Below are 26,127 nucleotides of genomic sequence, written 5' to 3' on the forward strand. Positions count from 1 at the left end.
GCAGGATGAAACATCCGTGAATCAGTTGAGTTGTCTTTACTTTTCACCGATGCCTCAACTCCCAGTGTTAAACCCCACAGGTGCACACTTAACCCATTGCAATCAGCGGGAGGGGGATAGAGGCTGGTTAAATAAGTTGCTGTCACCACTTTTAATTATACCAACGCAGCGCGAGAGCCACAGCTTCCTCCTCAGGGCCGAGACTGCAATTGAGCTGCTGTGGTCCCACTGGCGAGGAAAACAGAGGCGTCACAGGCTATTACATAATTAGTGCAGGGGATGTGAATGACAGTGGTGGGGTTTTCTAATCAGAGGCAGGGCGCGAAAACACTGATAGTCTGATTAGGAGATAAAATGAGATAACCGTGAGAGAGGTTTGGGTGGAGAACGATGCCTCGAATCTTGACGCCTGTTCCACGAAGAATATGAAGATTTGGGTTGGAAAGAGGAGGGGGGATTAGACCTACACTGCATCATTTAAGGGAATCCTACCGCAGCTGATGTCATTTCCTAAGCACCATAATTGGTCATCAATGACTGTATCATCAGCTGCCAAGAATGGCTAAATGAAAACACAAGCACGCTTCCCCAGGGCAGATATTGCTTCAATGATCCATTGATCCCTTAATTGCTCGGACCAACCAAGCCCCCCCCCCCCCCCCCCCCCCCCCCCTCCACTCGTTCAGAATCCTCAGATTCTCTCTCTCTCTCTCTCTCTCTCTCTCTCTCTCTCTCTCTCTCTCTCTCTCTCTCTCTCTCTCTCTCTCTCTCTCTCTCTCTCTCTGACTCCCTCTCCACACACCTGCGAGCAGCTTCCATTGAGAGTCACGGAGTCGCATATTCCTCGCCTACAGTCGCACCTCTGCTGCTGTGGCCCCAATGTGGCCCCTCCCTCACCGGACTGGACCGATAAATGGGTTAAATCTGTCACCGGGAGTTGCCGAGATAAATGCACCGGGAGTGTCGGGAGATCCCTCCGCTGTTTTACCGATCTGCGCTCAAAGCTTTCAACGGCCACCATCCAGCGTGGATTCGACAGAGTAGATTGAATTTCAATCGTGATTCATCTTTTTGTAAGAGGTGACCGGCAGCAGCAGCAGCAGCAGCAGCAGCAGCAGCAGCAGCAGCTCCGGTTCTTAGACCCAGACCCGTGGGCGTCTGGGTGGCGTCCGTCTGGGCGAGCTGATAGGACGAAGATGTGACACTCTACCAACTGCTTCATCACAAATTCTCAAGATATGGCGATAAGAAGTGGCATGTAGAACACTGATGGGAGTGGGTCTGGGCTTCAGCTAAAACGGACAAAATCTCCCGGTATTACCATCCTCCTTCCTCCTCCTCCTCTTCTTCCTCCTCTTCCCTCCTCCACCTCCTCCTCCTCCTCCTCTTCCTCCACCTCCTTGTCTAACCAGTATTTTTTTTTTTTTTTTAAATAACTATCTAAAAAGTGTGCAGCACATGACCCACTGGTGAATCCCCGAGGCAGGTCCCACACACAGACTGAATGAGTCCATCTTTGGCTGTCGGACGGACTCATCAAGAGCACAGGACGGATGCAAACAGACTAAACACACATTAGCAATTCAAAACATCTTCAGCATCTCCGCCAACGGTGTTCTAACCGAGCGGGTTGAACCTGACACCGGGGAACCAGTCGGGGAACAAGCAGGTAGGCTACACCCCGACTACTTATTAGTGGGCCACATCTGGGTTGGTGCGTTAAAGGTGATCAAGGTGATTACCGCGACCGACCGACCGCCCATGCGGCGGTACCACTGATGGTCGCGGAGCCGCGCAGGCGACTGCACCTGTTGTATTTCGTGAAAATTTGCGGGTCGTGCTTGTGTGCGTGCTTGTGTAAAAAGACATCTACGTATGTGTTGACAAATGAGCTGTGCTGTTGTAATGGCTGGCAACCTTAATTATTTGCATTGCTTTTCCAAATCGACTATATTTCAACTGCTCGTGAAAATCTCTCTCCAGCTGTTTCCGTGCGCTGCGCGCGTTGGCGCGCGCTGTGTGGGTTTGATCGGTGTGATGAGGTGATTATATGTCCATCACACGCACGCACTATAAGTGTAATTACAGTATAATTGTCTCAGCACGCAGTGGGACGTATAGCCCTCCATCACTATACATTATGCTTTGTGGCTTTTCAACCGCACTCCCGTTATAGCAACTCTCTGTTATCACTGTTGTGATAAACGGGGGACTGCCTGCAGTCTAAAACTCAGTTGTATTCATTCTAAGTGACAGATGCTCTAAAACTCCACAACCACAAAGGGTGATCGCCAAATATGTCATTATCTGATGCCCGTGGGGGACCCGCCTGTGGATGGTAACGGATAAAACGTGCTGTGTATGTTGTTGGGTATGTGGGTGCGAGCGTTTTGGAGGGTCGCGCGCATGAGTGTTTTTTTATTTTTTCATTTTCATTCTCAGACACCCCATTCTCGCTGCAATGAGGGCGACAAGTAGCGCCGACTCTGAGCATCAGGCTGTATGAATCCGCTTCCTCCGAGATGCGCGCAGTGTGGCGTGCAGCTCATCATAGGTGTCCAACTCTTTCCCCGTCGGTTAGGACTCTTTTAACGTCCAACAAGAGTCGTTTCAGATCACCTTACGGAAGATCACACGTCCACATCTCCTCTGCCCCTTGGCAGGTGGTCGAGCACCAGAGCTTTCCAATTGGCGCAGCAGCTGGTGGGTTCAGATAGAGCGTGTTAGATGACCCAGGTTGACCTCCGGGAGAAACGGCTGTAGGCGACAAGATGGGCAACCCATCCAGCGCCTCTGTTGAGGAAATGTGTTAGGAGTCCTGCCTTGATGGGTAAGCTGGAGACAGCAGAGATCACAGCTGTGTAGAGGCTGCCTGTTTTTGCCCAAGGTGACTAGGAGGACACTGACAATGTGACATTGAGCAGAAAGAAAAAAAGAGAGCAAGTTATTTTAATTTCTTTTAATTGTTTTTTATTATTGATTTAGCTGCAAATCTCATAAGAAGCCATTTTATTATTTCTAGCCTGTTGAGGTAAGACCTGTCTGTCTTTTGATGTTTAACATGTGTCTGCTGTCCCTTTTGTTTGGCTTTATGGTCTATTTGACAAATCCCAGAGTTGTAGTTTATACCTTTAACGATCAATGTGGTCTCTTGTTATATTTGGCAGGTAGCAGGTCCTTATCTCCCAAACTGGAGAAGACGTAGTGCGTTAACTGACGTTTCTGTGGCTTGAAGTTAAGAGAGAATCATTTGTTGATTTATCTTAAAGTCCCTCCGGCCAGCTAACACATCCCACATCAAACAATCTTTTGGATGACGCTAAATCACACAGTTTTGCATGTTTGGATGGTTGATCGGTGAATGCGGCAGTAGTAACGACAACCTGTTTCATTTCATTTGATGAATAAGGCTTGGTTCTGTTAATGCTGTTGTCTGGGCTGCTTGTCCTGGCAGCGATGTGCATGTGCTGGGGAAAAACACCGTTGTGACCTCTCAGCTCTATTCTGCTTTTCTGCTAATGCATTCCTCTCCATGGGGACAGAGGGACGTGAGGAACAAACATGATTCTCCTCTCTTCATATTCCCAGTTTTGTGTTTGGGCTCAATCTCAGTTCCTCTTTTCCCCTTCATCTCAGCCTCTTCCCTCTAGTCTGTGCTTAAATTCGTTCTGATCCCCACATTGCAGACTTGAAACTCGGCTCCCTGGGGTGCTAGTGACCCCACAGTTCAAACACTGTCAGCCAGCCTGCTTTCATGGGCTTCTTTCATCCCCCCCCCTCCCCCTCCCTCATCCCTCTCTCTTCCTCACCTGTCTGTCTGTCTGTCTGTCTGTCTGTCTGTCTGTCTGTCTGTCTGTCTGCTTGCCATTCCTCTTCTTGCTCTCAGCCAGGCCATGATGCTTATCAGATGGAGCTTTTTTGTTTGTTGCAAAAGTGTGTTCTTGTCAGCTCTCATGTCTGCCTCTATGACAACAGTCTGTGTTTTCACATGTAGAAAAAAACTCTATCCAAATCTATATTGGAGAAAAAAAAGGAATAAGAGAAAGAGATATAGAATCAGTGTGACTGAGTTTGACCAATGTGTTTGTGTCGTTGCTGTTTTTTTTGCCATCGGTGAGTGGGTATTTATGTCAGTGGAAGAATTGTAGGAGCATATGGACTGTTAAAATACATTTTCATAATATTTTGATATCATACGTCATAAAGAAATGTCCACTGATTTTATAATTGCTAAATCCTGTTTCATGTAAGGTGCTGAAGAATTTAGATGTTTTGTTTAACCACAATTACATGTAAATTCTTTATTGTGACATCTTTAAATCTTCTGACTAATTAATTAATTTCCATACATTTATTCTATTTAAATGCACCACAAAATACTGATACATATTGTACAAACTTCATACATCATTATATAAATCAGTATAAACCAACCAGTCTCTTCACACCACTGCCACCAAAAGGGGAGGAAAGACCAATGAAACATCTCATATAATAACATGTAACCAACATCCACAGGTACAGTTACTTGTCTTACAGACATGCCTGCACTGATACAGGCATTAAAATGTGAACATGTATCGTTCATTTACTATTTCTGCAGAAGCACACTCAAAATAATGTGTCCATATACATTAACAATACGCAGGCATCAATCTGCTGTGTGCAGACTGAATTCATTTAGCAACCAAAAGGGCAACATGCACATGTTTACTTCAGTGTATACATCTGTATATCCAATTTGTCTTTCATTATTTGCAGCCATAAAAACCTTCCTTCAATTTTTTAATGAACATGTGTGAGGTGATTTTTTGGAGTCAACCTTTCGATCTCGTCATCTGAGGTTGTGAAAAAATTGAAGAAAAAAGGATCTTGTGTTGCTTTGTGTTGCAAAACAAGCCTGATGCCACTGAGGTTATAATGTAGTAGAGGGGCTTGCCAATCTCCTCAGTGATGGCTGAAGTTATTAGGTTAAATGTAAACCTTAAATTAAATCAATTTTGAAGATAAAGCGCCAATATTACATTGTTATTTATGTGCTTCACAGAGCACCTTAATGAAAGAGTATGTTTTATCAGCCGCCTCAAACAGCTGGGACCTAAGACCCGCAAAGCAGAAACATGTGGAGTACTTTAAAAGGGACCTATCATGAAAAACTCCCTTTCAGGGCTTGTGCACATTCATTTGGGGATCTGGAGTGCCGACCAACTGAGCAATACCCGTTTCTTTCATAGGCTGCCAAGATTACAAAACATGTGATTCAACAAACCATTCAGATTTGGTTCCCCGTATTATGTCACATGCAGGGGGAGGAGAGAGGAGGGCAGATGGGGAGGGAAGGGGAGAGGAGAGGAGAGAGAACTACGTTTCCAGAGAGCGAGACATTCCCACTTCTATCTCTATCTGTCCTGTCTGGCACTGAAAAAATACTCTTGGGATCTCTATTTTTTCCTGCCTCTGTAACTCTTTCTCTCCTTCACCTCAACAGTTCAGCATGTATAGTGGCAGGAACATTACGTGAAGCATATCGGCAGTGTCAAATATTACACAGGGAAAGCCCTCAGAGGGGCAACTCTCGTGAATCAAAGCAGAGGATCACTCTGATCATATGACAGCAGTGATTGTGGCTGATGGATGCCCTGTCAAGCCCTAAGGTCTCTTGGTGAGGTGTTAGGTGGCAGCGGGGGTTAAAGGAAACGATAGCGATGACAGGACAGTACTATAAGTAGGACAAAGACAGCAAAAGAATGATTGCTAGATAATTCAGAGCTGCTGAGTGTATTGTGATGGAATTTTATCAGAACAATAAATAACAGTGGATGTTTTTTAGAGAAACCATTGAATTATAATGTGATTACATAATTTGTAACTGTGACTCTGCCACGAGGAGACAGCGGTTTCTCCCAGGAATGAGCATTAGCAGAGTGGAATGAACAATGTTCCCTCACAGGAGCTCGAGTTTCTAAAAAGGGCTCACATCCGTGCTGGCAGTCAGGTTTTGAATCCACATGCAAACACTAACACTCAAATCCATCTTACCTGTAGTTTTCTCACTCACACACATGCAAAGTTTATTTAGATTGTCTGTGTGTTTACTTTGTAGGGAGAAGATGCCATTCCACCATGTGCGGGCGGGCCTGCTCTATCCAGACAACTACCTGAGCAGCTCCCTGATGGAGGGCAGCGAAGCCTTCCAGCTCAACAGCATCTCCACAGAGGAGCTGGGAGGTGAGTGCGCTTAAAGGGCGACTGTGGCTCAGTGCTAAGCAGGGATCGTCTTTCAATCACAGGATCGGCGGTTCGATCCCCGGCGCCGCCAGCCCATGTCGATGTGTCCTTGAGCAAGACACTTAACCCTAAATTGCTCCCGTAGCTGCGCCTACGGATTATAAATGTGTGAGAATGGTTGATTAAACTGATGTGGCACCTTGCATGGTGGCTCCTCCCATCAGTGTGTGAATGGGTGAATGATGTCATGTAGTGTCAAAGCGCTTTGAGTGTTCGGAAGACTAGAAAAGCGCTATACAAGTACAGGTCCATTTACAGAGAGAGGGAGGGAGGTGGTGAGGCTGTAGAGTAGAGTGTGAGGCATACAAGTCATGTTTCACTACTGGAACAATGCAGTTACAATGCCTCAATCCATTGATTGGTTTCCAATTATGGTGCTTTGGAATAAGAAATCTGTGACAGGACTCAGAATGACAAAAATAAGATGTATGATGTCTGAAGTAGGACACCAGTGTATTGATATTGGATTCCACGTTCAAGTTTTCGATCCATTTTTTTATGGAAATCGCTCGAACAGTGTTCAAAAAGGTCTGTTTCATAGATTTTATGAAAATAAAACTGCACTTTACAATTTGACGTAAACCACAGCCACGTGCTTTGTCTGTAATTGAATCATATCTGAATTCCTCCCTTACAATTCCCTTTCACAAGTATGCTATTTTAGTCAATTCAAGATCCCTTTGGTTAGGTTGAATGAATTCAAAGTTTACCAACATTTCTCAATATGATTACATTCAAAAGGGCTTGTATTTTTCTGATACAACACCCTTATGATTAAATGAAAACTAATGTATTACAACATGGGTTTTATTTGTTGTATTTGTTGACCATTGATTATCTCAGCTATTATAACATTTTACTCCCCAAAGTAATTCATGAGATCTTGTAATGTGGCAACATTTCTAAAAGAATAAATAAAGATTGTGGCTACAAACATGGTCAATGCAATTCTTTCTATTCTATATCTTTCACAAGCAAGTCTCAAATATATTATCAGGAGAAGACAAAAGCAGCTGGTGAAATAACAACTTTGATTATTTGCAGCATCATTCCAGATGTACACACTTTCAGGGTAAATATAATGGTATAAAATCTGTGTTACCCAATTAGTAACCAACTGCAGGATTAAGCTAAATTGGCTTAACTTGTCTCAAAGGAGTTTTAGCTCCATGCAGTCTATACAATATGTTCATTGAGTGCACGACTGACCGCAGGCTCAAGGATTCTGAAGCATATTGCATGTCATTACATTTGGGTCCTGATTCTAGTCTATCCTATGAGATAACCTCACATGTGCCATTTGCACAAAACCAAGACTTATACACTGCAATGAGGGACTATATTTGTCACCAGGGTTGCTTTGGAGGGAAAGAAACATCTCGCCCTGACAGTGAGTGCGGACAGAGAGCATGGGAGTGTGTTTCTGATTGAGGCTGTTTGTTTGTGTTTATACATGTGGCCTATTGCAGTTAGCTAGAATGAGCTTTGGTATGAAGTACTTTGTAGCATAAATCTTTTAATCCATTGTCCCTTGTGCACAACTCAACTCAACCCAGTTCACTAAAACAGTTGCTTTGGTGAGCTGAAAGCGGAGCTGGTACAGTTACTGAAATGTCTCACCAGCATTAGTGTCAGTCAGGTTTGTCAAGGGCAGCGAGAAGGTTACGATAGTTTGGATGTGTCTGGTGATGTAGAGCTATTAGGTGAATTCTATTTGGACTCTTAGACTCCACGCATCATGATGAGGCATTATCTAAGCCCTGTCAACCGCTGATTCAATGCAACCAATTGGACTGTTTGATGTGGACAAAATATCCATGGCGTTCGCTTCCAGCATTTGAAAACTCCTAATCCCACTTCAGAGAGATGCTGGAGGTCCTTCGAGGATCATCTGTTAGCGCAAATAGAAGGCTAGTCAATCAACCCTGTGTTGGATCGGCGCAATCCTTTTTTTCTAGTTTTGAGGCAATTCATCAATCGCAGTGAGTACATGTACAGGCCTGAGGGTTGAATTCGTAATCCACAGTCGCACACAGGCAGGTCTACATGCTGATACAAACACACAGACAGGCATTGCACTGTAATACATGAAGGACCAGCTCATTCGTACCCTATTGAAAATGTGCTCTTTACTTCTGAGCTGAATACGTTGTCTGCCTTTCTTTTAGGGGGGTTGCACGCTCGCCCGCATTCCCAATCCCTCGCTTCTGATTCTTACTTTATTTGGTGAGAGAGGCAGTGACTCGGCGCTCCAGTCGAGTTATCAACCGTCGGGGATATTTGCAGGCTTATATGGGGGCTGCGACTGAACTTCGGCTCTCATGCAACTGACAGAGTAAAGACAGTCATAGGAGGCAGATCTAAAACTGACTTACTACACAGGAAGGAAGGAGCAGTATGTCAGGACGTGAATATCATTGACACACAGCCCGAAGGAGACAGACTTCATATAAAATCTATTGTTTCAGTTTGGAATAAATATTAGTCTTGGGAACATTCTAAATTTAAATTTCTTCATGCAGCAGGCTATTACTCTTCTCAGTTATGTTTCTTTGCAAAGATCTGCACGAGTGGCGAATGCGAGCTGAAATTAAACCCTCTCCCGCTCCTCAAGTGTAGAGATCCACTGGAAAAGTGCTCGCCCGTGAAAAGATGCTGTATGAAGACCGGCAAAGTCTGTCCTATCTCTGCTGTCTTTCTGAAGTCAATACATTTGACCACCTCCACCACAGCCCCATGCTCCACCTCCACTCAGAAAGTACAAACTGATTGGCAGGTAATTAGCCAGAGATTGACCAGGGTATTTTCTAAGTAGGTCCTCTGGGGTTTGAGTAATTCTGCTGCACGAACAGACAGATGCCTCATGAGCTGTTTGCGTTTACTGACAATTTCAAGTCAGAAGGAAGCCTTTATGTGGGAGGAGAGAATCGGAAATGCTCTTGGCAGTGCTGGTGGAGATTGTGCTATGTGGAGAGATTGATACAGAACCCTCAGGGTTTGTAAAACACAATAAGTATATAAAGATGTAAGAAAGACAAGGAAAGAGAGAGGGGGGGAGGGAAGAAGAACGCTAGCTCGCTATCACCTTGACTTGCCTGAGAGAAAGGATGCAGCACTTCTAGTTAATGGGAAAGCCCGTTATCAGCACCAGGGAAGCACATTTCAGCGCCGTCTACAGACCTGATGAAATCTGTTATTCACTCATTCCGTTGACCTTGATCACCTGATGACTCACTGTTACAGTGTGCAGACTTTAAGCAATTACAACTTGTTAAAATAAAAAATATATTCATTGAGACATATCCGCCTTATCGGGGAAGTAAATGATATGTCAGGAAGACACACTGACAGACAATACAGTGATACGTTGTCTGTTTGTCGTGCAGAGATCCGTGAGGCATTTCGTGTTTTGGATCGGGATGGGAATGGTTTCATCTCCAAACAGGAGCTGGGCATGGCCATGCGCTCCCTGGGTTACATGCCCAGCGAAGTGGAGCTGGCTATCATCATGCAGAGACTGGACATGGATGGTGAGGCACTACATAAGGACACACACAAACACACACACACACACACACACACACACACACACACACACAGCGAACCTTTTATAAAAGGCTGTATAACATTTACTGCTTGTATAATGTTTGCTGTAGTTGTTTCGTCCATATTAAAGTGTGATATACACAAGTCTAAATATTTTCCTTTCATTAAAAGCAAGCTGTATGATTATGTGCTATGCGTTGAATTTTAATGTGCTGTAAATGAACACTGGAGGCCAAAAAGTTAATGCCTCTTCTAATTGTTTGAGACAATTTCGATTTTGTGTTACTGCCACCTTCAAAATGTCCCTGCAAAACAGTTTCTAAACTGCCTTGATTGCAGCAGGTGGACAATAGTCAAAAATAAATTCCCCTGGAGACAATAAAGAGAGCACTCGTCTGCTGCTCCTTAAACTCCAGCTGTGCTTGGAACTCCACAGAGGATCGCAATTACTCCGAAGTAGTCCCTGAATCACAAACAAGCTAGTCAATCTCTCAATTGGTTCTTATCTGCCTGCTCTTGATTCCACAGCTTGCGGTAAATATCAAAGGTCAAAACTAAAAGCTTTTCACTTTTGCCTCCATGAGTCTGACCATCTGAGAGCAGCACTGCCATTTGTTCTGAGAGGAGACGATATCTCTTTAAAAATCCCCCACCTCTGACTTCTATCATCTCCATGGCCGCGCTGATAAAGCACTGAAAGTGGTCGTAGCACAATTAGTTCAAGAATGTCAATTAATATCTGGTCTTAGACAACCAGCGCAGTCCCTCAGATGATTAATTTTACGTCATTAAACCCCTGCTTCAGAAATCTTAATCCACTGATCTCTTGCATTATATTCTTATCCTTCCCTAAGGTTTAAGGCGAAGTAATATTAAACCCAAGATTATATCACGCTAATTTAAAGCCCCATTTTTTAGAAACTGCAGTCAGGTTTCAGAACAGAGAATTGATGCTGTTTGTAATACTATTATTCTGTACTATTAAGGCCTCATTTTGCTGGTCTGTAATTTCCGAGTAATTTCTTTAAAATTTCCAAAGCATGTCTTTGGAAAGAACTGTGTAATTTGGCACTAATTGTGGGTCAAAATTAATTTCCTGGAAAGGACAGCTCCAATTAAACCTACCTAAAGATTATCAAACAACTTACTTCTCCTTACATGTTGATTTGAATGCTTGCCTATGGACACATTTTTGTCTGTTCAGCTGGCTTGCTGTAGATTGGCTAGAAGACTTCACAGGTTACTACAGTTAATTAAAATTTGTTCGAAGTGTAGTGATTGAAAATTGTCTTTATTTTCTCTGCAATTAGCACCAAATGAGGTTTTTTCAAGGGAAGTTCTAATTACCATATTTAGAAATAACAGACCCATAAAACAAAGTGGTATCTTACTACCAATACTAACACATCAGCACTGATACGTGTACATATATTTCTTCTGATAAGCTACTTGCAAACAATAAATAGAACATTTGATAACACTGTAAAAGGGTGGTAATATCAATATCGCCAATGTATAGTGTAAGTTGTTTATGCAGAAACTCAGTCATAAGACATGCTGTTGTGGGGATGTTCACTGAGTATTATAATTACACGGGATGCTGACTGTTGATTGTTATCTCAAAAAACATGCAGCAGTAGAATACATAATGTAAACACAAGTTGTGTCCCTTGAATTTAAAATTGCAAAATGTTTCCTGAATTGTCACATCAAGAGAAAAAAAAATAATGACCAAGCACTGTCTACAATCGCTCGCAGACAAACACACACAGGCACGACTTTGCATAGGTGCACACACCTTATTTGAAAGGTGAATTAGTGCTGAGGATGCATGGGTGTTTGTTATGGATGAGGGAACATCCATCTGTTGATCTAACTGAGGGTGCTGTTCTTTGTTTCGGCAAGCGAATAAACTTCAGCATAAAATGCATTATTTAGCTCTTGTCTGCCTGCCTTTCTGTCTGTGTTTCTGATTTGCCATTGTTCCGGTATGTCTCTCTGATTGTGTGTGTGTGCGTGCGTGTGTGTGTGTGTGTGTGTGTGTGTGTGTGTGTGTGTGTGTGTGCGTGCAGGGGACGGCCAGGTGGACTTTGAGGAGTTCATGACGATATTGGGGCCCAAACTTCTGTCATCTGACAACAGAGAAGGATTCCTTGGCAACACCATTGACAACATCTTCTGGCAGGTGAAAAACCAAACTTACAACGCTGGAGTTTGTCATTACCCACAATGCCCATCACTTATGAGTTAGATCCTCAACGCCTCCTCTGCCTCACATCGCACGTCTCATGGTGTATTTCAGCAGTCAGGTCAAGGCTTACATCCTTAAACACAAACCTTGTAGTTTCACACACACACACACACACACACACACACACACACACACACACACTCATGCCCTCCCCACACTGTTCTTCTGCTAAGAACAGAGACTTTTTTTACTTTGACTCAGGGCCTCGAAGGAAAAGATACCTGCTGAGAATGTAGTGTGTTTTTTGTGAGAGGATGCGTGTATGTTTTGGGGTTTGAGTGTGTGTGTTTATCACCCACAGTGGTGCAGAGGGTATTTCCATAATACAGATTTTAGGGATGTGCCCCAGTATGAAAAAGTCTGAGCGTGTCTGCTTTCAAGTGTCCAAACTTGTCTCAGATGTTAATAAGGCTGCAGCTCATCTCCATGCTACTGAACGTGCTTGCTTTGTTTTTTGAAAATTGTTCCCTGACAGAATATTTGCTGCTCTCAAAGTGCTTTTTTGCCTCTTAGGTAAGACATGCGACAATAATGAAAAGTGCAGTGTTTCGAGTGTGTGTGTGTTTGTGTGTGTAGGGAGGGGGGTTGAGTGTGAGGACGGCTGGTTGAGCAGACAGTTCTCAGGAAGCAGTTCTCTGCTTTCCTTGAGTCAAATGAGAGGAGAAACATTTAGAGGGTGACTCACTGAAATGAGGAGGTGTGTGGTTTCAGGTTACAAACGCATACTGGGCCCCATTTCCATCGATTTTATCTTAGCTTTTTATGGTGCAATCACTTCAGAAAAAACAACCAAAAAACAACTATCTATGCCATTCACACGTCAGAAACTTAAGATTTTAACATCAATATATTTTCTTTCTGAATTGTGTGAAATGGAACACCTTCTATAAACGTGACACATTGCATCTGAAGGAGGGATTGAGCAAGATGGACTTCAGTATGCCAGCCAGCAAGGCTAAAAGGGATGAGAGGATAGAGAGGCAAGATGGACAATATCTGAGGATGGGGAGGGTGGTCTTGGTGAAGGGGAAAGGGTGAGGAGCTTCTCCACATAAAGATACAGGAATATAAAGGAAAACCACAAAGGAGGAGAGTGTGAAAGAATGAAAGAAGAGGTATATGAAAGCCTGATTCATGAAGGTCATAGACAGCGTTGGTTTCAGGGTTGATTTAAAATATTCACGTCCCACAAAGAAAAAGACAGACTAAAAGAAAACAGAAAGAAGAGGAAGGAAAAAATGAGAGGCGCAAGCGGAGAAAAGCAGGCTAGGAGAGAGAGGGAGATATGAAGGCGGAGCAAAATAATATAGGAAGAGAGAGGAAACAGGGATGAAATGGTGGGAGGAAGTGTGTCTCCGGGGATGGTGAGCGCAGCGTTTTGTGTGTATTTTGTGTGTGTTTATATGTTTATATTTCACAGACCTCAAAGGGAGACAGGAAGAGAGGGAGAGTCATTGTATTAAAAAGAGAAAGATGGAAGAGAAAGAGGCACATCATGGTGGGCCATAATGACTCAGTTCGATGTTCATATAATACCCTCGCACAGTGAGATGTATAATGATTGCCTTTCTCGTCGAGACTAGAGTTGGTAGGTTTTTTTTTGTATAATTACATTCTGTGCTCATTTGTGTGTGGACTATTTTGTGTGCATCCAGGTTATTGTGTCCTGCTTGTTTGATTCAGTGCACAGGTGAAAAATCTGACAAACATTTCATTTTTTTTCTGTAGCATGCGGTCTGAGTAAAAGCTGCTGGGGAGATTTAGGTACCTGCTTTGAAAAAAACAAATATCTGCTGACAGTGAATAAGAAAAGGAGGCATCCTGCCTTCCATATGAAGTTACAGAGCCTAAAGATGAAAAACAACCTATCATCTGTACAAATTCAGGGGTTTAAGATTTGGTATTTTTTTCAATTTGGTGCCTTTTTTCCCATGTGAGGTCATCTTTATTTACTGATTATGAAATCATTAAAAAAACAACAACATTAAAAGCAGCATGTGTGTACATTCAGTAAACCCTCAGCTAGCATAGCATAAACACTTGTTAATGATGTTGATGATAAGATTGAAAAGATTTTACATGAAAAGAGATATAGTTTTAGAACTGCCAGGTATAGTGATACCAAGTATCACTATTACACAACGTTTAACCATGACTAGCTTAAAATCCACAAAATAAGCCTCAAGATGAACATCTGAAACACCATTGAGAGTCTATGGAGCAGCGTTTGTTGTATGCCCTAGGTTAAAGCTATATGCTTTCATTAAAAGTGCTTGTTTATGCCACTGTCAGGCTAAGATATGTGTTTTAGTGTCTGACAACATTATGTAAAGGTCTTTAAGGAGAAATAAAACAATGTTCTTTACTTTCCCCTTCATTCCGTCTGCTTGTTATTGTACGTCTTGCTTGGAAATTCTGAGTCTGAAATCTGGCATTGCACCGACATTGTTGAAATCAGATGGATATTCAGCCATGACATTGAAAATATTTTAGATAACACAAGCTCCGCTTTCTGCACAAACTCTGACAACACAAGACTCCTCTCTCCAACTCTTACTTTTTTTTCACAGTTGTCTTCGGGCCTCAAGGCACATGGCACAACAACAAACAGAAAGTCAAAAGCAAAGAAAAACGTTTTACTTCCTTTCTAAAATGTTGTCAGGAAATCATGATAACAATCGAAGCCTGTCAGTGGCTAAAACGAGCACTTTCAGTTGATTTTTATTGACGATGAGGAGTTGCCCCAAGTGGTTACATTGCAGCTTGTTTACTAGCTGCTGGCAGCAGCATTTTCCCTCAATATTGCACCAATTTCAAAAAGGACTGTCCCCAAAAACATTAGCCAATAGGGTCCAAGTTCAAAAACAACAAAGTTACTCTTACAAATTAAACAGACCGACATGAAAAGGTAATTGATGCTCTCCTCAAACAAAGCAAAACACCAATTTTTAGCTACGAGCTGCCACTTCACCATCAATATGTTAAGAAATGCGTCCAATCTCGCTGCTGCTGCAAGCACTTAAAAAATCTACATTGTAATTTATTAAGCTTAATGACAACCTTCCAAGCAACCAATGTTGTCCCTTCACATCCACAGTGTGAAAATAGACTGGCAGACTCTTTTAACTTTTAAACACTCAGCCTGCAATCATTTTGTGTCAAAAGTCACATTACAAATGTAAAGTCAAGCTTGTATTAATTTAAAAGTTTTACTCTACTATTAACATATAGTTTATTTTGGGTCGATCAGCTGTCAGTATTTATGAAAACAGAGACTGAAAAAGAGGATGGAGGAAGCGGAACGAAAAAGCCGGCCACTGACAGGCTTATCACGGCCGTGTGCATCTGTTGAGGCAGTCTGTAGTGTTCATACTGATGACCGGTGATGCCAAATGTAGAAGGAAAAACATTATATAATAATGCCATTTCGTGGATGGTTTCATCCAAAGTGTATGCCTTGAGTGCAATTATTTTAACACTGGTATCTAAACAGTGACTGGGATAGGGCCTCTGTGGTTTTAGTGCCTCAAATATGAAATATATTTACATATTGAAATGTGACTGATTTTGTTTCTGTGGACCAAATTCATCTATTATTAATTTGTGATAGTAGCCTATGCTACTTTGTTAAAAAAGAACTTATCTCACCTCTGTCCCCTATGTTTGCATTTGGTTAAATACAGTAATGGACATGTGTGCATCTTTGAGTTGACATAGTGAGACAGAAAACTTGAACCTGGAGATGCCAACTAACCCCGATAGCCCTGATGTGAGTCAGAAAAATAAGACAATAGTACAGAATAAAAGAAACAATGCTCGCAGGTTTTCACTCTGGGTGACATTTTAGAGAAGGGTCAGAAGACAAAGCAGGTGGTCGACTGGCGAAACAAGCTTGTTCTGTGCGAGGGCAGGAAGGATTAGACGGGAGGGACCGAGTGAAAGCACCTGTTCTTCTGATTGATGTGTGCTGGCTCCTTCAGTATGTCACCGTCCACTGCTCGCCAAGGGCGAAATCCTTATTCAGGCTTAGGAAGAGCTGAGTGAGTAAGGGAGGAGTTGTTTTTTTTAACACACTTCTTCTTATTATTTTAGTTTTGTGATGACGGTTTAACTGATCTAATATCACTTTGAATCGATCGTTTTATCTAATCTCACTATTTAATTTGTGTATCTGAATATGTAGCTTGTAACACAGTGGCTAAAACCTACCTTCTCTTGTCGTCAATCTGAAAGCAGACATGCAAAATACATTCAAATAAAAACAGTGGTTAGTGGTTGGCCCTTAGATTTGAGATGACTGCTGCGTGTTCGTTATCGCTCACTGCACAGAGTGGTTTCCTAGTTACACTACATTTCATTTAGCTGACGCTTTTATCCAAAGCGACTTACAATAAGTTAAATTTAACTGTGAGTCCAAACTCAGAACAACAAGAATCAGGAAAGTACAATTACGTCAATAAAGTCAGACTACAAAGTGCTATCAGTAAGTGCCATTTAAGTGCTACAAAAGTGCTACTATTGCGCTACCTTCCCTATTCAAGGTGTAGTCGAAAAACATGTGTTTTTAGTTTATGACAGAAACTCGCAAACGTGGGTATTAGCTGGGTTGTGCGCAACACAGCTAAGACCCACAGTGCAGTTACACCTTATGGAAGATGTTCTGTTGTAGTTGTAAAATAATATGTTTGGTGTAAACCATACCGGTGCTGAGTCTGTGTCCATCAGGAAAAGTAGCTTCTGTTGTGTTTATAACTTTAATGACCAAGACACTAACTGGCAGAGAGTGTGCTTTTAAGGCACAAAGTATTCAAAATGTTTGTCTTAAAAATTCAAATATCTACCACTGATGGAGAAAGAAAAGAACAGTAGAACATATTGGAGAGCTTAAGATGCAAGTTTGCTGCATGTGGTTCTGATTTCAATAGCATTAATACCGTGGGTTTTATTATCCAACTTATGTCATGCATTCTGTATTTTTCTGTTTCATCTTACTTTCCTCATATTGTATCATGTGTGATTTTGTTTTCTATCTTATTTTCCCTGTGTAAAACACTTGGCCTGCATATCTTCTAAGTTCTATACAAGTGACGTGGAACCAATTATTTAAACAAGTGATTTGGAAAGGGCCTTATTGGGTTTAGTGCCTCATGCAGGATATTTTGCTTCAGATTGCATTTCATTACATTTAATTGTGACTGATTCTGTTTCTATGGATCAAATTTAGAAATTCTCAATTGTTGAATGTAGCCTATGCTTTTTTGTGTTAAAACATGACTTATCTCACCTGCAATTTCATACTAAGATATGTCCCCTATAAAAAGTGTTTGTATTTGTGTACATCTTTGTGTTTACGGGATCCTTTTTTCAAAAGGTCTTTAGTCCAAAGTTAGACAAATACTTTACTTGAACTTGGACGAGCCACCTAACCCTGGCAGCACTGATGTGAATCAGAAGTATAAGACACAAATAGTACAGAATAAAAGAAACAATGCTCGCAGGTTTTCACTCTGGGTGACATTTTAGAGAAGGGTCAGAAGACAAAGCAGGTGGCCGACTGGCGAAACAAGCTTGTTCTGTGTGAGGCAGGAAGGATTAGACGGGAGGGACCGAGTGAAAGCACCTGTTCTTCTGATTGATGTGTGCTGGCTCCTTCAGTATGTCACCGTCCACTGCTCGCCAAGGGCGAAATCCTCATTCAGGCTTGAGTAAGTGAGTAAGAGAGAGAGAGAGAGAGACTAAATGAGTGAGAGTAAGTAAGTGAATGATTGCAAGTTAGACATTATTTCTTGGTTTTCTAAAGCTTATTATATTTCTGGTTATGTGATAATATTGTTTGCATTTTACATTGTCAAATACCACTTTTAGTTGTTGCTGCACTATCATCTGACCATTTTATCATATTTCATTACCTCATTTACGTTTATGATTATGTGTCTGTAACGTAGTGACTTTACTCTTCTGCTCTTAGCTGTGACAGGTGATAACCAGCTTCAGGATTCTGGTTATCCAGGGTCACTTAGGTTAGTTTTAATGAAGAAAGTAGCCCAAAGAGCGTCCTCAGGACAACAGCTCATGATATGGTGAGTGGCTGCAAGCCAAGTTCCAGAAACTTTTTTCTCTCTGTGCTTGTGGATCGCTTTCAGACACCAGAAATCACTCTGTTGGTTGTAACAGGTAGCAGCTCCACTGTGGCTTTTACCCCAGTAGACAGACAGACAGGAACATTGCACATACTCCGTGCTCCGGCTCTGAGCTGTCATGTTGTCTGTCCTACGGCTGCAGTCCAAAGAGCTGTTCCTCCTTTTCCCGGCATCCATTCAACGCAGAGATAGCTTTGGCTGGAAGGAAAGCAGATCAGGCAGCCCAGGCCCTCCAATTGCGGCTGCCGCTCCCTCTTTCTCTTCCCTTGGGGGCCTCACAAGGTTGCATGAGTCAGAGCAGTCAAACATCCAATCCGTATTTTTTGTTTGACCATATAAATTCAAGGTAAAATCACATATGCAATTTAAGAATTTAAACAAACATTATCATTAAAAATGTGGGCCTATTTTGAAGATTAATCTGAGATTAAGTTGTGTTAGTCCATGGACAAAAGCATGCAACGATTACATGTTGGACTGTGTTCAAAGTGTGTACAATTTATAATGCAGCAACTTTAAACCGTCTTTGCTGTGCCGGACCACTTTTCTATCTTCATTTTTTCCTGTCGCTTTTGTTTGGCATTTTAAATAAGTGTCATTGAGAAACCAAGCCCTTTGAAACTGAAAAAAAAATTGTTTGATCCAAGTTTGCAGAATTAAGAATAATATAGAGCGTATGCTCTTTAGTTTTTCTACTTTATAGTAGTTAGTGTACTGCATGACAGCAGGAAGCGTAAACAAAAACATGTTGCATCAAAACCAGAGATTGATTTAACGAGTGTGTATGTTCATCAGTGAAATTATTTTTCGAGTTACTCCAATGTTCCAGATTTGCTATTAATATTATGTGTGTGTGCCAAAGGCATGTTTCCATAATTACTGTGTAAATCATAATTACTGTGTAAAAAAGCAGTATGAATGAACAGATTTGAATACACATTTGCTGTGCTTTCTGACTGCACATCACTTCACACAGACGCAGACATGCAATATACATAAAACAGACAAGTTTTATGCATAATAAAAATGTGTGTGTTAGCTTTGAGGCTGCAAAAGCATTAGTCACATCAGAACTGTATTTCCATAAGTTAAAGATGTAAGAACAGCACTGGAGGCTTTTCTTGATGGGAAAGATGTTTTCGCTCTTCTCCTGATTGGCTTTGATCATATTTGAATTGACAGATGGTTCATCATCAATCACACGACAAGTACTTTTTGAAAGTGCCGGCCCTTTTCCACTTTCCAATGACAGCATCTCCGATGGTTCTATGAAACAAACCCTCTGGTGCATCAGGTTACCTCTAAGGCTCAGGAGTCAGCATGTTATGTTGGTTGTCTGATACAACAGACACATCACCCATTAATAGAAGGAGTTAGTGGTTGAGCTGTTTTTTTTATGTTTCGTGCCTTATGACTCAAATTTCAACAGACAAAAATTAGAGTGGTATCAATCGTTTCATCAAACTTTTAGCAAGAGAGCTAACATGCATGTTTCCCAAAATGTCAAACTATTCCTTTGAATTAAGCAACAAATCTGACCAGGTATTCATGGTCAGGTTTTTATTGACAGTCACACAATTTGGTCACTGACACAATTGAGATTTGATGCCCGGTCCTATGGTACAATTTCTAACCTCTCATCAGCTGTTTATTCTTTGGTAAACAACATCTGCTGTTTTACTTAAAGTGCTTGAGCATGAAAGATGCTGTTTTTAAGGGTTTAGCGAGCATGAAAATACCTGTCCCTCATTGAAATGAACATTTCATCACCATCACAACTCTTTTACGTCAACACAATGTGTCTACCAGTTCTGTTTTCTCCATCTGTGGCTCCCACTACTTCCTTCGTCTCATTTGCTCTGACCCCACCATACTTTGCTATTTTCATCTTGCAGTACATATCTCTCTCTTTCTCTCTCGATATATATCTCCTATTCGCTTCCTCTGTGATTCGCCTGCCTCAGTATGTCCATCTGCTGTGCTAAACCAAGCGACTGATTGTATTTGAGACTCTAACCGAGGTAAATACTCTTGACATAGCTGCTCGAGGGGCGGCTTTGGGGGCGGCTATAGCTCAGGGGGATGAGAGGTCGTCCCGTTACCACAAGGTAGCCGGTTGGATACCAAGTTCCCTCACAGTTCACACGTCGAAGTGTCTCTGAGCACGACACTTAACCCCTCGTTGCTCCCCGGGCGCCTCACAGGGCAGCACACTGCTGCTTAATCAAGGATGGGTCAAATGCAGAGAAGAATTCCCCAAGGGGATTAATAAAAGTGTATGTTTCTTTTCTTTGGAGGGTTTGAGTGAGGATGTTGTGTGAAAATGTCTTTATGGGTTGTAGAGGGTATCAGCTGGGGAGGGACAGGAAGGACGTGATGTTTTGGAAGGGTAGACAGGGAATAAGACAAAGGCGAAAATTCAGACTTCAAGTCAGGGATTGGGTACACACACACACACACACACACACACACACACACACACACACACACACACACACACACAGGTTTGCATACTGATTCAGTCACCAAAAATAGCACCAGTGATGCAGGCATCATGCTGCCATTACATTACAATAGACACGTTTCCAACTTTCGTACTGCACCTATAAATTGCACATTTAGGCAATACAACACAAACTCATGCCATAAATGTGTGCAGCTTATATATTTCACACCTCATTCTTATCTTCTATATTTGTCTGCCCTTATAAAGCCAGTTTGTAGATGACTCTGCATTGATCGCCTTTCCCTCCTGCAGTTTGACATGCAGCAGCTGTCTCTGGATGAGCTGAAGCAGGTGCTGTTCCACGCCTTCCGGGACCACCTGACAATGAAGGACATAGAGAACATCATCATCACCGAGGAGGAGAGCCTCAATGAAACAGGGAACTGCCCTGAGTATGAGGGAGGTGAGGAAGCTGTTCTCATGGAAACTTTGCTTTTATGAATACCTGTACGTATATACAGGGATATAAATACTTGTAACAAGTAAGTTTGTACTGTTATTCACACTGAGCTAAGTGAACATATCCATGAACATTAATCTATATAATTAACTATATATGCCTAATCAAACTGATTACGGGAAATACACATGTGTCTTTTTGTCTTTTTGCTGAGAGTTAGATGATTAATAGCACTCTCCTCTCTGTGTGCTGTAAGTGGAGCTGGAGCCAAGGAGCAATCAGTGTAGCTTAGCATAGGTTAAAAAGGGTTGAACTATCCTCTAAATTTCTACCCACATCTTTAATTTCTTCAGCATTTCATGTAGGTCTGGTATGTTTATGAGAGACGAAGCGCTTAGATGGGAGGAGCTTTTGCATCAACTAAGGAACAAAGTGGAAAAAACAAAGTGGAGTAAACTTTCAACACTTTTTAACTGACGTGCTTGGAAATGCTCAAGGTGAAATTCATCATCACATTTTGAATCTGCTGCTCACCCAACATGAATAACCATTACAGACGGTTTAATCTATAACAGGGTGCTCCTGAAAGCAAGGTCAAGAAGAAGCATATTTAAAAACAGATGTGCTATTTAAATGACAAAATATATGAGTCTAAAGGTAATGCATTTATTTTGCATATACTCTGTGTTGGAGAGAGGTGGGACAAAAGCTTAAATCTAACTGCCAGTTATAGTGCAGAGCAAGAAATTGCCTTTCTAGTGTGAAACATCTACTCATCAAACAAAGTAGAGAGGGCTCAAACACGCTAGAAAACCAGGATAGTCGTAATGAATCCGTTGGGCACTGACCTACAGTCTCAGGGAAACCTAAAAAGAGACCGCTGCGAGGAAATGGAGAAACTTCGCAGAGAAGGGACAGTGAAGGAGGAGATAAGAGGCTAAAGAAGGGATCAGGGAACTGCTGCCTTGGCATTCTCTTTCACAAAGTTTTTGGTGTTTAGGGAAGGAGTTAGTAAGAGGAAACCATAGAAAGGCACTGAAAGTAGAGAAATAGGACGGGGAGAGTGGAGAAGGGAGGAAGAGGTAAAGAGCCTGTCTGATAAGAAACACTTGAATTACTCCCCACATTTAACCCTCTTCCCACATCCTCAACTTCCCTCTTTCATGCGTGCTTCCTTCCCATCTTCTTCCTGTCCGTCGGGACTTCAGTCCATCTTAGATCCACGACTCAGAGCGCTGAGTTGATTTATTGATGCAGCGTGTGATATAACAAACAGACTATGAGGCTGACAGGGATGAAACTTTTGGTTATTGCTCTTGCTGTTGGACAACACATCTTCCTCTGCTTCTCTTTCTTGTTCTATCTCCTGAGATTATGTCTTTAGGGGGGGGGAAACTGACTTTTAGCCTCCACACATAGGTAGCAGAGCAGAAAAGTTCCACCTCATTCTTCTTGTCTTCATTTCTGCTGCATTATACAAAGTATGAGAACAAGATAGTGCCCTACATGTATTTATCGTTTTTACATTGTAGATATTGTCACTGATGATTTGGGTCACAGATAAGCTGAATTTTTTTTCGCAGATTTCGGTGGTGCATATTGAGACACAGGTTACAATGTATTCACCATAACGCAAAGGTCCATTATCTGTGTAGGTTTGGTGTATTTAGCTTCGGTAATTTGATATTAGCCGTCTGTGCTGTGTGTGGGTGGGAGATTATGACCCTGACACTGTTAAAGGATGGTCATTGATGTATCTGTTCCTCTCGAAAGAATCAGCACCTTTAAAGTACACAACTTAATATGTTACAACTTATTTAATCTATTTAATTATCTATTCTACTAAAGTGTAACTACTACAGCTGGTTACATCCTGGTTACATCCTGGTTCTTGATCCATATGGTATAAACCATGCTCTCTAACTTGGAACCAGAAAGCCAACAGTGTATGTCCTTTAAAGTTGTACTTTATATTTATTTTGTGTCAATACATCATAGTCAATACAGAAATCAATGAATTTACTATCACTATCACCATCCGATGAGAGGTCCAACGGTAAAGAATAACAACGATACTCCTGTCTCTTTTTTCTTGTCTCTTTTTTCTACTCCCCTCAGTCCATCCTAAGAAGAAGAATCGACAGACGTGTGTCAGGAAAAGCCTAATATGCGCCTTTGCTATGGCTTTCATCATCAGTGTCATGCTCATCGCAGCCAATCAGATGCTGCGGAACGGCATGGAGTAACCAATTGCACTGTGAGCATGAGGAGTGGACAGAACAGCCACCACCTCACATCCCGTCTTTGCTGCCAACGCAGGACCAGCCACAAACAGACACTCCTCCAAACGATCAGTTGAGTTTTTTTTCAGTTTAATTTGAACTTACCTTAAAGAAGCAGACAACATGAGTGAAATGAAGAGCGATGTATTTGTTTTGCAATGAAGAGATCACCGCGTAGAGTTAGTGGACTGACTGGTCACAAAGAACCTGAACTGGAAAAATATTATGTTTTTATATAAACCGTGAGAATAAATTGAGGGTATTATTTTGACCGCCCTTTAAACTTCATTTTCTAATTACTGTAAATGTTTATAAGGTGCTTTGAGCCATTCCTAATTTAAAAATCAAACAGTGGTTATAATGAAAAATTACATATTTACCCGAGGGAAGTAGCGTTGAATGTGAGTGAATGTGGGTGCTAAATGTTGGGCACAGTATTTAAATGCTTCGTAAATCCCTCACATCTCATAAGTGATGTATGAACATCCCTCCTTATGTGAAACATCAACATACTTGACTCAAGTCCACTAATCTTGGGGCACATGAAGTCTTTATGTATATCTACAAGGAGCACAACTCAGTGAGGGATCAGTTAGGAATCATCACTGTCATCCTGTCTCTACGGTTACGTCTAGGCATTCTTGATTGAATGATTGATTGATTGATTGATTGATTGATTGATTGATCCCTTGATATTTGTGTGGCTGTGTTAAATACACTACACAATGTAAGCCCAGGCTGTCTGAGAGGTTGAAAATGTATGAAGGTGGAGCTATGGTTTTGGTTATTAGTAGGACCAGATCTGGATTCTAATATTTTTTGTTATGTGTTGGTAGAACATATTTCACCTCAGCGTCTCATTGTAATACTGCCCAACTGTGGTAAATATAAAGTGCACAAAAAGCATGCCAGTATATATACTGCCATATCAAACATTAATCCAACTCCCATGGATTTCACTGTATATATATATATAAAGATAAGTACTTTTTGCGTGTAATGTATTTTTTTCTTTCTCAAGCAGAATGTATGAAGGGTAGAAACTAGTGAGATAATTCAGGGATATACAGTAGAGCTTTGACACGCTGAATACGAGCAGCTGTTTTCTTAGAAAAGGTTGCAGTCTAGTGGTTAAAATGAGATCTGCATTCAAACACTTAAACACACATTTACAAGGTGTTCAGAAGCGAGTACCAACACCACTGAATTTGACATTTTGATGTGTGGAGTGTGTCACTGCAGCAGTTTGGTTAAAGGCAAACCTACAAATAGTTTCCCAAATTGTTCTGTCGTAGCAATGTACTGCTCAGGATTGAATTAGAACGTGGAGGTGACTGTTGGTAGTTTTATGAAGCATACTGTGGTGAAAACATTTGGAAAAGACCTCGTAGGAGTTTACAATCATGTTTCTCTTCTTTTATTATAGACCCTTGCCCCCGATGTTGAACATAGTGACACCTAGAGCTGGGAAATAGAGAAACGTCATTGTGTATCTGTTGGAATATCATTGTAATTATATGTTCATATTCAGGTATTCTTTTCCAACAAATTTAACAACTGAGATTCACTTTTTATTGACCCATTTTAAAGAGTGAGATGAACACAGTTCAATCACGGTGAACTTTATTTCTATGAATTTCTCTGTGATTTTTTTGTGATATTAATACATAAACATATATTCATTAATGTTGTGACACCTCACGCGACCCTACGTTGATGCCATCTTTTAAATACACTGTACCTTCATACGGATTGCAAAACGATGTGTCATAAGAGCAACATATGTTGATTCCTAAATTGCACGGTGCTCCTGTTGGACACGATTGGATCAGATACTGGTTTGGAATTATTACTACTTTGAAGCCATCATCTCTTTTTTTCTTGTCTGAGAAAAACCAAACTAGATATTTTAATCAAAAAAATGGGCAGCCATGTGAGTTCATACGCTGTCCGGGTAAGACTAAATGTAAAGGGGAGAGGGCTTTCTCTTGAAATAAAAAAATGCTTTGTAAGATCAAGTATCACAGCAAAAATGTATTATACTGTAAATCAGTATGCATGTTGTTGTTTAGATTTTCACATCTTTAAAAGATGTGGAAATCCATTGAATATTTATTTGCGATGGCACTGCCTTGGTTTAAATGTTTGTACTACTCCCACATATTTGACTTTCCAGTTTATACTGTAATAGCCATTTTTTCTAATTTCTACCAGCTATTAATCAAATCAGAGTGCAGGAGAGGGCATTTTCATAAATATGCAAATACAAGGTCACATCATCATCGGTATCTCTGTTTCACGTCATTAGAGTGTGTAGGCCTCACTGTGGATGGTTAGAACTGACATTGGATACAATATATTGTGTGTTTTAGTCATATTAGGTTTTTATTGAATGTTCTCACTGCCTCATAGTTCTGTATAAATTGCTGTATAATGTATGCTACACTAATCCTCGTGCATCAGTTTATGTCTTTGATATTCTCAGCACATTGGCATTGGACCAACGAACCATTTTTCACCTTTGTCTATTAGCTTCATGGTCCTTTTGAAACCAGCATAGACCATTTTATCTTTACAATTCTCTAATACATCAGCCATTCAGACATCCTTGCATGGGCTATGTAAGATGAGCTTATTTGAAAGACCTTTTATCAACACTTTTAAAGTTTACATTATGATACTGTACATCTGGAACAGGACAGAATCAGTTCATG

General features: G+C 41.3%; 1 protein-coding gene across 4 annotated transcripts; it reads left to right on the plus strand.

The window, feature by feature from the left end:
* Nucleotides 1–832: 832 nt before the first annotated feature.
* On the plus strand, nt 833–24,961 carry LOC137803102 (calcium-binding protein 8-like). Of its 4 annotated transcripts, none has more exons than XM_068601372.1 (6): nt 833–1,669; nt 6,104–6,228; nt 9,675–9,818; nt 11,907–12,019; nt 20,984–21,134; nt 23,250–24,961. In XM_068601372.1, the coding sequence occupies exons 2-6, from the start codon at nt 6,111–6,113 to the stop codon at nt 23,375–23,377; spliced, it is 654 nt and encodes a 217-aa protein (XP_068457473.1). In that variant the 5' UTR covers nt 833–1,669; nt 6,104–6,110; the 3' UTR covers nt 23,378–24,961. The 4 variants fall into 4 exon arrangements, with proteins under 4 accessions (XP_068457473.1, XP_068457474.1, XP_068457475.1 ...); XM_068601373.1 differs by having other exon boundaries at nt 833–1,314; XM_068601374.1 differs by lacking the exon at nt 833–1,669 and adding an exon at nt 2,488–2,830.
* Nucleotides 24,962–26,127: the final 1,166 nt, after the last annotated feature.

This window comes from Clinocottus analis, unplaced genomic scaffold (assembly GCF_023055335.1).
Source record: "Clinocottus analis isolate CAN_PGR_092001 unplaced genomic scaffold, fCliAna1.0.p SCAF_5, whole genome shotgun sequence".
Classification (NCBI taxonomy): domain Eukaryota; kingdom Metazoa; phylum Chordata; class Actinopteri; order Perciformes; family Cottidae; genus Clinocottus; species Clinocottus analis.

Bases quoted from the DNA above. Each gene is read 5' to 3' on its own strand.
- LOC137803102 (XM_068601372.1), top strand. From the start codon at position 6,111: ATGCCATTCCACCATGTGCGGGCGGGCCTGCTCTATCCAGACAACTAC. The intron at 9,819-11,906 runs GTGAGGCACTAC...GTGTGCGTGCAG, and splicing joins GCAGAGACTGGACATGGATG to GGGACGGCCAGGTGGACTTT. The intron at 21,135-23,249 runs GTGAGGAAGCTG...TACTCCCCTCAG, and splicing joins CTGCCCTGAGTATGAGGGAG to TCCATCCTAAGAAGAAGAAT.